This window comes from Trachypithecus francoisi, unplaced genomic scaffold (genome assembly GCF_009764315.1).
Source record: "Trachypithecus francoisi isolate TF-2019V2 unplaced genomic scaffold, Tfra_2.0 Lachesis_group17, whole genome shotgun sequence".
In the NCBI taxonomy this organism is placed as follows: Eukaryota; Metazoa; Chordata; class Mammalia; order Primates; family Cercopithecidae; genus Trachypithecus; species Trachypithecus francoisi.
This window is the reverse complement of record NW_022681462.1, coordinates 13304103-13318402: the sequence shown is the minus strand read 5'-3', so window position 1 is coordinate 13318402 and position 14300 is coordinate 13304103. Positions and strand designations below refer to the sequence as shown.

Sequence of the window (14300 nt, the reverse complement as noted above, 5' to 3'; positions counted from 1 at the left end):
GGCGTACGAAGGAGAAAAGGAGGTTTTACAAGATCCTTCTCTGGTTCACAAAAGTCAGCGACACAGGCGCTTCTCTCCAGAACAAAGACACCGCGGCCCATTCACAAAAGGGAGAGAAAGAGAGAAAGCTGAATAAAGAACGAGAGAAATGGGAAAAAATGAGAGAGAGAAGGAGGGAGAGAGTGAGTGAGAAAGAAACTTTAAGGGGAAAAGAAACAGCGCAGAGCGCAGCGCTAACCCAGGCGAGGACACACCTTAGGCTCGCGCAGGCCCCTACCAGGAGTAGCCCGCGAGGCCCGCGGTCAGCTGCCCGCGGTTCGGAGCCACTGTGATCGTGCTGAGGTTTAAAGAAAGCAACGAAATATACCCCCGCCTTAGGTTCCGAGGAAAGGCGCAGGCTAGAGCGCACTAGTTTTGGGGAAAAGAACATGCGGACGTCCCGGGGTGCGGTTCGTCGGCGTCTGCGTCCATAGCCCGGCGCTGCCCCAGTCCGGGCCAGTCCGCTGTGTGCGGGGGTTGGCCCTCCAGTGCGGGGGCGCGTGCCCTTCCCCATTCCTCCACCTCACGCATTCCTCCCTCCACCAGGCCCTGTTTCGCCTGCAGCCTCAGCACCTGACCTGGGTCCCGCGCGGCGAGGTGGGACGGCAGTGCGCGCTGGAATGTGCCCGCGCGGTCCCCGGGGCACGCCTCGCGGGAGTCCGGCGCTCTCGGTTCCAGATGCTGCCACCATTCTCGGGGAAGTTGGGAGGTATCAAGTAGCACGGATTTTTTTTTTTTTTTTCTAATGAGAGTATTTATCTAATCCCAAATTGCAGGCGAATTTTCTTAACGCTCAGCCCATAAAACCCCAGGATTAAGAAAAGAAAGAGAGAGGAGAGGGGGAGAGGGAGGAGAGTGGAGAGGGAGAGAGACTGGGATGAAAGTTTCTTGAAAGCGGCGCAGAGGATTGAGGCGGCCGTCGCTAGGCAAATGTCCAGGTGGGAGACGCTGGGCCAGAAGCCATGACCGTTCCAGCATCGGCCGCGGTGCGGGAAGGGGAAGTGGGGACACCACTGGAGGAGGTGAAGCCGTCCAGCTCAAGGCCCCCGGGCCGGAAGGGGCGAGGGAGCTGGGTCTGGAAACGCGGATCCAGCAACCAGGTGACCTCCAGGCCGGGCCGGGCTCTGGAGGACACTTGGGACAGGAGGAGGGCTTTGGATCTGAGGCCGAGGGATCTGGCCAGGGGTGGAAGTTCTGCACCTGCCCGCAGACTGTGCCCAAGCAAGACCCCCGCCAACGCCCCTACTCCTCTGCGACCCTCGGACCGATAGCCTCTTTTCCCGCAACGCGGGCTTTCGGGTTCCGGGTCCTCCGGCGTGCTGGGCTCGTGCCCGCTCTCGAGAGCCAGCGTCTGGGCACCACGCAGCGATGTCCGGATGCAGCGCCCTTGCCGCGGGCCTGACCCCGCCAGGCGCCGGAGTCCACGCTCCACCGCCGCTGAGGGGCGTTCGGGCGCCACGGAGCAGCCCAAATGGAAACCCCGGGAGGCTTGGGACTAAAGCTGGAGAGAGGCAGGTAGAGGGGCCGCCCGGCGGTCCCAGACCATCTTAGCAAATCTGGGTCCAGGGAAGGGTTGTCAGTTGGCCTATTGGGAGCGGCTTTGGGGGCAAAGGAGCTGCTTTTCGGCGAGGCCCCTCGGGAGTGAAGGTTCCTCGAATCAAGCGTAAACTGGGTGGGTGCTGCTGGCCGTCCAGGCCCCAGGCTGCTTGGGGCGGGCGATTTCTGTCTGCTGAGTTTTCCCGGGGTTAGAACGGGATTCTGAGAGCGTTCCCCAGAGAGCAGCAGCTCTCTCTGCTCTCCTGATCGAATACAGAGGGCAAATACCGACTTCATTTACTTAAAATAACTTTTCAATAACTTAAAAGAAGTCCTTATCATGAAGGAATTCTACCGTAGCAAGTTTTTATCATTTTGAAAGACTGGCAATTGGAGGTGGCTGCATATTTGGAACGAAATTTGTTTGTGTGTACACACATATGATCTACGGTAAAGTATAAATGCTAGTGGACTGTTTTCTCTAAGTTTCTGGACTTGTTGAACAAGCTTTCTTTGTTTGGACACCCCTGTGGGGGAGTGAAGGAAACTACCACAGAATCGTTGTTGTTGTTGTTGTTGTTTTTCCCCTGTAGCCTAGAACTTCTTGTTAAAACTTCTCTTTCACTCATTTCATACACACATACCTGCACACATTCTCCCCGCCCCCCAACAATAACCTCTTCCTTTCACTTCAGTACCTACAGACTTGCCGGTTATCAGAAGACACAACTCTCCCTAATATGACTTCAAAACTCTAACAATTCAAAGTAATGATGTGGAAAATTCAAGATATTAATATTTTTTCATTGGTGTGGAATCACAAATATCCTCAAATCTTTAGCAGACATGACACTTTACAAAAGACATGATAGTTTATACTGCTTAAGAATATGACTAATTACTTTTCAATTCGCATTCGTGTGTCAGCAGGGCCCCCTCTGGGATGGTGTAAACTTATTCAGCTTCAAATGCAGCCCAGTATCCTGCCCTAAGTTCCAGAGGACCATTTTCCACATGAAAAGTCTTATGGATAGACAAACTTCCATTCAAACCAATGTCAAGTTATCATTGCAAGAAAGTAGCAGCCGTGTTTAAGGTAAGAAAGTTTCTGCTTTTATTGAAAATTTATATATGACTCAGTATTGTAATAAATAAACATAACCATTTTCACAAAAATGACAGTGCTATGCTAAAGAAGAAAATATTAAATGGGGGATTTACTTGTAGTGGCAAGACAGACTTTTTATCAATACAGAATAAATATTAACAGCATTTGTGAGCCAATGTTGAGACCCAACAAAATGTAGGAATCAAGCATGATGTAATAAATAATTATCCAGAGAAAAAGATGGTGTATTCTCGGATGATAAGACTGTCTTTGTAAACTGGTGCATATCAATTAGTTCCATCCTCACAGCTCACCTTCAAACCACAGGGCTTGTTTCTGGCTATGTTAAAGGACCATCCTCTGAGGAAAGCAGAGGAGAGGAACTCCATTATCCTTACAGTGAAACATAACCGCTGCAGAAAAACTCCACTGGTAAATAGAACACAGTTTAATAAGTAGATTGGATATGATCTAACTATAAAATTTAGGTAACAGAGTAAGTGTTACATATGGCAGGACTCGAAAAAAATCATGACATTTTTCTTATCCCCTTGTACCCCCCCTCCCACTGTCATTATGCTATTACCAACAACAACAAGAATAATATTTCAAATTTTCCTCCCATCAAAAAATGAGATAAAATAATGAGGGAAGTGTTTTTGTTCTTTTTTGAACAGTTTCTTGAACACCTCCAATACCAATCACTCACAAGGTGTCTGTGCAAATCTATTTCACAGGATTTCAAGGAAATTGTTAACTCACAAAAAATCCTTAAACAAAGCTATTCTGGAGTTCTGTATATTATTTGGAAAGGAGGGAGGGAAAGGGTGGTGGTGGTAAAGTAGAGGTAAAGTAGTACAGTCCAGCCAAACAAAATGTTAAAAGTTTTAAATCAACAATGAGTCTGACTTTTTCTGGTCTGGGAACCAAGACTCTAAAATGTTGGGAGAGATTCTTTCTGATCTGATGGCTACTGAAGAACACATTTCTCCTCTTTCTTGGCCATCTTGCCTTTGTTTTGCTCCAGAGTTCGCTCCAAATGCTCATCTTCTTCTTCGGCCCTGGATGTCAGACAAACAGGACAAACAGGAAACAAAATTATTTTTCTTCGTGGAGGGCAGAGCAGCACTCCCCCGTCGCCCAGTGTTTGGATCCCCAGCGGGAATGGGGAGCACCAGGCCAGTGGGAGGCTGCCCCGGCCCTCCCGCGACCTCTGGATTGAACTTTCCGCACACGTCTCGGCCCCTCGGCAGGTGGCCCAGCCTCGACCCGACCCCACTGCCCACTCACTGCTTCTCCTGCGCATCCAGGTCCCTGACGAGCGCATCGCGCTTGTTCACCAGGGCCACCAGCTCATCTAGCAGAAGCTGCTCGCGTCGCTTCTGGGCCTCGGTCTTCTGCCAGTCTGCAGAAGACGGGAGGCGAGTTACCCACCGGCAGGGCCTCCTAACACCCGGTCCCCCGCCCTCCCCTTCCCGCCGTTTCCAGTTTCCTTATATTTCTCAGCAAACCACATTATAGAGCCACTAGCTAGTGTTTTCTGGGGAGTTTGGCTGTTGTGGTGAAGGCTTCCTCGCTAAAACTCTACTTCCTAAATATGTCCTGTGAATGGAGATGGCTGCGGCAGGGTTGGAACCTGCCTAGAACCAGGTGTGAACCGGTGGCTAGCCTGAGGTGCGCACCTGAATCCAGCCAAAGTGGGGGAGGGGAGCTAGAGACCCAGAAGAGGCTGGCCCAGGGGTTGGCAGTGGGGGAAGTGGGTAAATGAGGAGGCGGGAAACAGTGATGGGCGATAAAATCATTCTGAAAAGGCTAGAGAATCTGCCTGAGAACCTATCCTCCTCCCCCCACCCCCACTCTCACCCCAAACAGCCCATTCTTCGCTAATTTCCTCTTCGCTCTATTTTAGCAGTTGGATGTATCTCACACTGGGCGCCATATGCTTCACAATAACTTTAAAAGTAGTGAATCGGCTAATTAGCATTTTTCTTTGAAGTAAAAAATAAATTTGCTCTGCAATATTACACTGCAGCTCTCGATCGCATCACAGCCAGTTTTCTTTTGGAGACGTTTGCTGGGTGGTTTCAAATCAAAGCACTTTTGCAAAGGAAAAATTACATATTTCTTTTTGAAACCCTATGTTAAAGGTTGGAAAACCCGATGGGCAGTGCTCTTTCCATGGATGGGGGGCGTTTTTTTTTGAAGGTTTTAGACCCCAATAATATATTTCCTAATCTTTGCTGGTCTGATGATTTCCTTAAGATGAGCAGCAGTTTCATTTAATAAAAACAGGACCAAATCGAACATTTAAAACACTTTTGAAACCAAAGCCAACTGCTCTCTGGCCAGACTGTAAGGGCTTGTAGCTGTCAATCAACCCCCAGTCTACCCCGCCTCCCTCATTAGGAAGGTAAACAATGAAAAGAAGAAGTAGATGATGAGGCAGATAGCAGAACAAATGAGGACCTAGAGGGAAACAGGACACCAGCTTTAAAAAAAAAAAAAAAAAAAAAAAAAAAAAAAAAAAAAAAAGAACCATGGCCACTGACTCCTGCAGCCCCCTCCCCCAGCAAATGCACTTTCCAAAAAACAGAGAGAAGTGCAATCCTTTCGGGTTTCTCTCTTCTCTCTCCATTGCCCTGGGCAATCATGTTAAAACTCACATGGCTGGTGCTTATTCAGATAAACCTAACAATGCACACCGCTGGTTACCATGTGAATCTTCACAAACCACACAAGAATGTGCTGGTTCAAATCCCCCCCGACCCCCTCCAAAGCAAAATTTATTCAAGACAGCAAACTGCTCAGCAGCTTTATGAAAGCAAATGGTGCTAGAGGGAATTCTATCTTGTATTTACAAATTAAAAATTAGATGCATCATCATGCAATAAAGGTTAGAAAAGCAGCAAAAAGCTAGAATGTTTTATTCAATTTATCACTATTTCTTTCATTATAAGCTCTAACACATACATACATATTTATATGAAACATGCTATATGTTAATTATCCACATTTGATATAAAACATCACACAAAAACATTAAATAACTGATCACTATTACATTTTTATTTTAAAAATGAAATATTCTATAGCATAGAGATGAATACAGAAACTATTTGGAAAGGGTTTCTTTGAATATAATAATTTAAAAAATAACAAACAGCAAAACTGAAGAGCAGCCATATATATCACAATTTTTTTCTTTGGATTTAAATGCAACTGAGGACAGGAATGCTGGAAAATTTTTTAATCTGGTTCTTGTTCTTAAATCAGTCTTATTCAGCAGGTAAATTAATAGGCTCTCCAGGTTGGAAAGATCTTAAAGGTCATCTAGTCTAATTTCAGGTAACTATAATTCTAGAAATATTATTTCAGAAAAAACCTAAATGTGTAACAGATTTGAAACTAAATTTTATATTAAGATTACTAGTGTAATGAATATTAATTTTTTCAATTCCAACCTCAAGAAATCATTCTGATTATAAGCTTTGATTTATTTACTTCCAAAACATTTTGCTAAGAGCTTTACAATTGAATAAATTTTCAAAAATAGAATTAAATTGAAAATTATATTTAAACAAATTAAACCAAGAAGACATAAATTTTAACAACATATATAATTTTCTTAATTATTCCTTTTCTGAACTTGATCAATTGCTTTTAAGGCTTTAATTAGTAATTAAAAATAGCAAGATTTCATTAATATTGAAAAAACTAGGACTTTAACAAAATGGATAAAAGAGGACATTAAAGAAAATTTTAACCTTTTAAGTATTGAGTAATTTAAAATATCTTAACTTTTCCCTAGCTCAATAATGACATTTTCTATAACTGTAATGAAATCACTTAAAAATTAAGAATATTTAGGTAATTTTCATTATTTCAGAGTCAAATTTAAATGACATCAGAATTTAAAATATCCCAGCATAATTTATAGGATTTTAAAATATTAAATCTGTCCTTACAGTGCTACATTAATATCTGTCTACAAAATATTAGTCAACTGTACAGGAAATAGCAATGTGCAGTGAATAGATTTTACATTAGCAAAACTATACTTTTACTTCATGTTTTTCTCATAATGGGAATAAATTACATAATATATGTACACAAACTCATACATATGTTTACATACACATATATATATTTGAATGCTAATTTGAGAAATTAAGTAAACTATTTTTATCTTTTTAAAAAAATTTTTAAAAATCGATCAAAATTCACATTCGCATGTTCAAGCCTAAATTTTTTTAAAATCCTGTTTTAAATAGCTTCACCTAGAAATGTTATGTTTTAAAAACTTGCATGTAAGTTTACGTGTTACCTGTTATGCATTTTAAGAACTGATTACTCACCTATAACACCAGTGACAGCTAGCTAACTGCACTGATTTTGGCTTGGACAAACTACAATGTGGGTTCTGATTAATTTAAAGATTCCAGTGTACTTTTGCTACAAAAGCCATATCCTCTCGTAACAAATAGGATTAAGTTTTGATGCTGCATTTGAGTCAAAGTGTTGAAATAAAGAGATTCTGTTTATGTCCATCTGCACTGAGCTGTTTTGTTACTTTAAAAAACTCTTTTTTATATATAGGGCCAATTATTCACTCCCTGATTCAGTTTATTTGCTGAAGTTGATAATTACCTTGAAAAAAGGCAAGAGAAATACCTATAAACACTTTAATAGAAAGGACCTAAAGTTCTTGTAGTAAACCTTCAACCTTGCCACTATAAATAAGCCTGGCACTTTGATGAAAATTAACACTAGTTTTGTAAAGAGCACATTGGGGGATTGCAGTCAAGTCTTATCTTTAGTTCCAGTCAACTAGCAATCCTGAAAGAGTTTGCATCATCATCAGAACAGGCCATTTGATAGGATTCTACCACTGTACCTAATCAATCTATGGAAGACTGTGGCTGTGCTGTGTAACAAAGCTAAAATAGATTTACAAATGGGGTTTTAGGGGATAAGCTCCTCCACAGGATTACATATTGATTTTAAATATAAAAAGCTTATCATATAAACCATAACTACAAAAATAGTGAACCTATGCATAAATCCCTTTAGAAGAGCACCCACTTCAAACTCTAAGCCAAGAATAAATCAAGATGTACAAAATCCTAGAGAAGATCCATTTCTTGTGCAGAAAATGAACATACCACTTTCTAAAAGCCCACCCCAATGTGTGCAGAAATGAATTTATCTTTCTTGAGGGGGCATTAAATAATCTGGAATAAAAAAACTATAGGAAAAGTATCTAAAAGATGTTTGTTAGCTTGAGGGATCCTACAACTTAGCTCAGTAGAGTGAAACTCCTGCTATGAAAAACACCTCAGGAAAAAAAGGGTAAAAAAACAGGCCAAAGTGATTATGGATTCTCAGAAGAATGGATGTATTGAATATTATTTTTTTTTTGCTCTCAAACCAAGCTGTTAATATTTCTTTCAATGTGCTATGGTTATCAGTGTTCTACGCTGTTCTCCTGGTGAATGGTTTCAGCAGCAGATTTATTTGAAAAGATTTTAGTTTATTTATTATAAAACCATCTTATGGCTACTAAGTAGGAGGGATGGGAAAAGAGAAATGAACTTTAAAACAAAAGAAAGCAAAACAAAACCAACTAATGTTGCTTATTCATGTGTTTTTTTCTGTGGTGTGTTAACACTCGAAAACGCTATTGATCTGAATGTGTGTCCATTCTAAGGGTTGGCTCAGAGGACACTGTCTTCACAGAGCTGATGTTCACAGTAAATCACCACCTCTCTGGCACAGCCTAGCCCATGTACTGCCCAGGCTAGTGGGACAGGCCTCTTTCTTAAGACAGTATCTTTATTTGTAATCAACAGGGTGCTCCTTTTCTCAAGTCTCCTTTTTCCCTCAACCAGCAATGGAAACTGGCCGAGGGATTTAAGGCACAGTCATATATGGGTCAATGTATTTAAAAAACAAAAGAGAAAGATAATGCAAAACACTAACAACTATAGTAAAACTGTTTTAAAAAGAAAAAGATTTTTCCCCTTTTCTTCAAATATATGACTTTCTACTGCTTTTCTGTATGTGCAAGCAGGTCAGGCAGATAAAATATTAGATTATTTAACATTGTAAATCTGGTATATAGGGATAGGATTGCTGATGAAATTGAATTTTTTAATGTGTCATGGCCCTGCTTTTAAGACAGGTATTTGGTTATAATATTGGTTTTGGGGTTAGAACCAATATCTATCTTAAAGTCAACTGTATTGTATCAAGCTGTATTTTGGGGACAGTTTATCTTTTTATACGTGAAAGGGTAGATAAAAATGTAAAGAATATTCTGTGTTGAATGTAGTGTGTACAATGAATCTATAAATAATAAACTATGAGTTATATGCATTAGATATACTATATATAAACATTATATATTACACATACAAATATATGTAATATAAATAGTTTTTACTGTGCCTATTTTTCAACTGACTATTTTGCTTTTTTAAAGACTACACAATGACTACAAAAACTATATAGAGAGGAAAAATACCATTTAGTATAGTTGTATACTTTATTTCAATGGCAAGTTTCACAGAACTTCTTAAATGATTTTGACAAATTTTATAGTCATTATCAATGGTATAATTTGATACATCTGGGTAGCCACTTGAAGGAAATGGGTTAACTGAAGCCTTTCAAAATAAAGTAAATAAGATTTCTAAATGAGGATATACAAATGTTGCCAGTGATATTTATCAAATGAGTTTATGAATATAAAACTAAAAATGAAATGTCTACAAGCATATATGATAGTATTTAGATAAATAGCATGCATTTTGATGACAATATTTATTAAAATATTTTAAGAATATAAGGCTTCACTTGGCTTTCCCTTACGTACTTAAATTTCCAGTTTCTGAACTAATTAGAATTGACTTATTATGGATCAGGCACCTTATCAGGTGAAGAACAAAATTACCATGGACAGTCAATGGGTGAAGAGGTCAATAGAGAATAGGAAAATCAGTTTGCATTGATGAGACAAAAGGCCCATTTTACAGAGCCCAAAGGATTAGCTTTTAAGCAGACACCTTTGAACTATAAGACATTTTCAACTGAGAGATATAAGGAGAACAGCATTATAAAACACCTAAGAATTTTAAAAAATCATATATAGTAAATGCCAGATAAGCTAGCTGATGTTTACTGATCTATGAACCATGCATAGGATTACTATATAATTCATTTAAAAGCTTTATGAAAAGCGTGAAACTTTCATTTATCTCATCTTTGCCCGGATATTCACTGAACACAAGTTGGAATCTTAAGAACTGTAGAAGACTGAACAGGGATATATTTCAATGTTGGCATCAATTAAATATTAAGGTAAAATTTAGAGTCTGGATGTAAAAAATCAAAATGATAAATCTTTTCCAAACCTCCCCAGTGGAAACAACTTTAAATTGCACTTAAGTAAAAGGTAATTAAATCAATCAACTCCTTATATCTTCCATTTTATGGACATACAAGCTTACTGAATCAAAAGTTAAGACAATTTTGTGCCATTATTAATAGCAAACATAATGATTATCTATCTGAATCAGGGTCCTTAAGTTTATATGGATACTGCTTTCTGCCTCCATGGCATTTATTTGCAATTCCGGAAGGTCCCTAGTACATCAGATCTAGTAAGACCAGAAGTGTATCATATTCTTTAAATCTCTTCGACAATTGACACGTCACATACCTCACCCCACCATAGCATTTCTTACCTTCAATGGCTAGCATTGCCCGCAATTCCCGGTTCAGCAGCTCATACCGTCGTTCTAAATCATGTTCTTTTTCCCTGGGCAAGTTGCAAAAGTTCATCAATATGCTAATTACTAAATCATTAAACACTTAAAAGAACCTTTAGGTTACATTGATTTTAGGACTCATAACTGACTTTTCTCTTTAACTTTAAGCCACTCCAAACAAATGATACACAAACCTAAAACCTTCCTCAGTCGAATATTACTAGTGCTCTTATTTTCCTCCTTCAATGCTGAAGGTTACATAGGTATATTTTAATCTGAGGATAGTTACTCACTTTCTTCATTGCTTCTTGTGCCAAATGCCAAGTATAAGGCTATTTTCTAAAATATTTTTCATAATTTATAATCTTTTTCCAAAACTCCATATGAAAAGAATACAAGAAACATGAAAGTACCAGCAGTGCAAATTTAATACAGAGACCACAGTTCAGGATTTGTTAAGTTTTGCTTCTTCATAACTCTTTTATCAAGTTCAGGCATAGCAGAAATTATAAAATTAGACTTTTTCACTAAAATAAACCACGTAAGCCTGCTCATTCTCACACTAGGTGGCATACTAGAAGAATACTGCTAGTGAGCAGAAAGGAACAAGCTTAGGTCCTCCGGTGAACTAAAATGCTAAAAACTAAGAATGCTTACATTTTGTCTAGACTCAATTTTACTGTAATTCTTACAATCACAAAAAGGTCACTTTTGTTTTAGCAACTGATCTTTTATCCCAAAATTTAGAGTAACATCACCTGATACTATAAATGTACTTTTGTCCTTATTAAGAGTTATTTTATTTAACTTAGAATTTGTTGTTAAATAAACTTTAATTTTATTTATCTTCCCCTCTAACCCTCAATATAAACCAAACTTCCTTTTCTTGTATAAGTGATTTATTTCTTAAGTACAATAATTATTTATATTTCTCAGCTTTCTGTATAATACTTTTTCAGTGTCTACTGTTCCATTTAAAAGTTCTTATAAGATGAAAACTGTCATATACTATTTTTAATTTTTTTATAAAACATGTAATCTCTAAGGAAAGGGAAAATACTGAAAAAATATGAAATCCCAAATAAGGCAATAACAAGAGGCCTAAGATTTATCAATGTTGTAGGCAAAACAAGCATAATCATGAGTACTTACAGAAGAGAGAGCTGATTCATTCTCCTTATTAAGGCATTTTTCTTATTAACTAACATAAACCATTCCTGCATCATAGCTTCTTCTTCTTCTGTGTTCCTTCCTATAATTCAGGAAGAGCTACCTCTTATTATATGACATTATACAAGCCAAATAATAGTTTAGCACAGAATTTTTTTTAACATAGAAAACATTTTAGTTACTCTAATACTATATATTAAACTGCTTATAAGAAGGTTAAAGTCCAAGTCCTGATAAAAGAAATCCACCTCTCAAAACTCATAAGTCAATCTTCTTAAGGTGATATTTGGCATGCATATTTTAGTCTCCGTGAACATACCTATAGATCATATTAACACTAAGTACAGTAAACAAAATGTCCTACCTTTTAAATTCTCCCTAGAGGCTGACTTGCTGTTATGTTTCAATGAGGAACTCACAGTGCTGACAGACATATGGTCATGATTTAAAAAAAATTTAAAAATCATTATGAGACTCATAAGACTAGCAGGAAGATCAGGGAAGTCCAGAGATTGTGTGAAAGCTTCATTTGTAACAACTTGCTATTTTCTTATTTTCCTCCCCAAAAGTAAACTAGAGACATACACATATATATGACATTTTGGAACTCATCATCCCTAATAGGGTAGACTACTTATAAATTACTAAATACACTGTAAATGACAAGGCTACAAAAAATGCCCACAGCTATCTATGAAAAAAAAATTTAATGAACATCATGATGTTCAGAAAACATGTGAGCAGAGTGACAACTGAATATTTTAGATTATAAATGATTGTTCACAGGAGATACTTAAAATTCTCCATTGGTAATATTCATCCCATCATCTAATACCACCCTGCCACTTCCTCATGAAGGCCAACATAATCCATATTAAGCATTATAATATAGTATATATTTGGCATTTGTTCATGTAGAAGTAGGCCACAATTATACTGAAGAAAAATATTAATTTTCCCATCTTCCTTTCTCTCCCTTCAAATTATACCTAATCAAATTTCTAATTCTTCAGTGTTTATTTCCTGAAGTTTTCCCATGACGGGTTTATTGTTTTGCTAAGCTATTATTTAATATTTCAGTCTGACTTCTGTATGGCATTCATAAGGTTAATTTAAATATCTATTAAAAAATTAAATAATTCCCCTCAGATTATTATTCCCTAAGTTTGATTTTCTTTTCAAGTAAAATGTCAAGGATAGTCCTGTTCCACCAACCCCACACTTCCCTTCTCCAGAGGTATGATTACAGTTTAACATATCTCCTTCCAGACCACATTGATAGCTATGTCTATCACACATGTGTATATACTGTATCTATAGACACATACATGTTTCTTTAACATAAGAGCTCACATTACATATTCATCTATGGTGTGTTCTGTCATACTGTCCAACTATCTATCTCATTATTTATAGTACTTGCATAAATTATGAGCATACCATAATTTAAATATTTCTACATTAATACAAATTTAAATAATTTTTAGATTACAAATAGAATATAAAAAGCTAATCTGTGTGTTAGGGATTAAACATGTATTTCAGAGCATCCCTATAAAATAGATAGCTGTTGTTTACCATTAGGGAGAATAGTTGAGAATATGTGGCTTCATTCAATGCTGTTAAAACTAATGGTACGAAGCCGACTTAGGATAGATTCTTTTAGAGTCTGAACAAAAGTCTTTATTGTTTTACAGTATTTTTAATCTCTCTTTTAGGGTAGCTGGTTTTGTATTCACTTTGGACCATGTGATGTCTTGACACTGGTCATGTGATATAGGCTGCGATAGGCACAAATCCCTGGGTAGCAACAAAAGAAGAAAGAGTAAAAAGAAAAAGCTGAGAAAAAGCTTGCAATTTGGAAAAAGGCCAATTGTACCCTGGTGAAGGCCTTTTTGATCAGTGAAATGCCACATGTGTGCAATATTAATAGGTGTAGATTTTATGATATTTTACTTTCCGATTAAAGACTTAATTATTGTGTTCATAACCTATGTGACTTCTAAAAATATAGACTTATTAAAACTTTCTTTTGCGTTTAACTTAACCTATAATTTGAGGTTTTCAGGCAATACTAGAAGCAACCAGCCTACTCTTAAATTAGCATCATTTTCTTCAATGGAAGACTGCTTCCTTGAGAATAACAATATTGATGTGGTACTGTGTTATTTTCAGTTTAACTTATGCCTATGAATTCTAGTGAAGAATAAGAGATTCCCTTCCTCTAATTGTTAGGATATGACTAATAACAAAAGAATCTCATGTTTTAGAAGGAAATAAGCCTAACAATAAGAAATATTTAAGGACACATTACTCATTGCTTCACAGAGTATTTAATTGGAAAAACATATTTGAAGATAAATCAATTCTGTATCACCAAATCCTTACCTGCGATAGCATACAATCATGGACATCTATACTTAACCTAATACTAAAAAAATTAAAATTTTTTCTAATACATCATTATACTATTGTTTTTAGGGCTCTTAAAATTTTTTAAATTTAAAAAGCTTTTAAAAGCCAGTAAGTTGAACCATTACAAATTAATCCTGACTTTAATAACTGGTTAAAGACCCCTTTAGCTTTATAAGTAACAAAAAATATTAAAGCCTGTGATCACAGTGAGCTTTTCTCATTTCTCCTCTAACCATTTGTTATTTAATCCAATACTAGTAATC

General features: G+C 37.7%; 2 protein-coding genes across 16 annotated transcripts in view; one reads left to right on the top strand and one right to left on the bottom strand.

The window, feature by feature from the left end:
• Positions 1-428: 428 nt before the first annotated feature.
• Positions 429-2671, top strand: LOC117063070. The gene is made up of 3 exons (XM_033176836.1): positions 429-449; positions 529-748; positions 2503-2671. The coding sequence occupies exons 1-3, from the start codon at positions 429-431 to the stop codon at positions 2565-2567; spliced, it is 306 nt and encodes a 101-aa protein (XP_033032727.1). The 3' UTR covers positions 2568-2671.
• EHBP1 (EH domain binding protein 1) overlaps positions 2666-14300 on the bottom strand; it is a 344785-nt gene continuing 333150 nt past the window's right edge. For 9 of the 15 annotated variants that reach the window (XM_033239195.1, XM_033239197.1, XM_033239199.1 and 6 more), the window contains 4 exons: positions 11605-11704; positions 10429-10502; positions 3974-4088; positions 2666-3744 (listed from right to left, as the gene is read on the bottom strand). In XM_033239195.1, the coding sequence (XP_033095086.1) occupies positions 3654-3744; positions 3974-4088; positions 10429-10502; positions 11605-11704 (380 nt within the window). In that variant the 3' untranslated portion in view covers positions 2666-3653. The remainder of the gene's footprint in view (positions 3745-3973; positions 4089-10428; positions 10503-11604; positions 11705-14300) is intronic. The other 6 variants (XM_033239201.1, XM_033239196.1, XM_033239203.1 and 3 more) reach the window with 1 other exon arrangement.

Excerpts from the sequence above, each read along its gene's own strand:
- LOC117063070 (XM_033176836.1), top strand. The coding sequence starts at position 429 with ATGCGGACGTCCCGGGGTGCG. Across the intron at positions 450-528 it reads TGCGGACGTCCCGGGGTGCG|TGCGGGGGCGCGTGCCCTTC; the intron begins GTTCGTCGGCGT and ends TTGGCCCTCCAG. Across the intron at positions 749-2,502 it reads ATTCTCGGGGAAGTTGGGAG|CAGGGCCCCCTCTGGGATGG; the intron begins GTATCAAGTAGC and ends TTCGTGTGTCAG.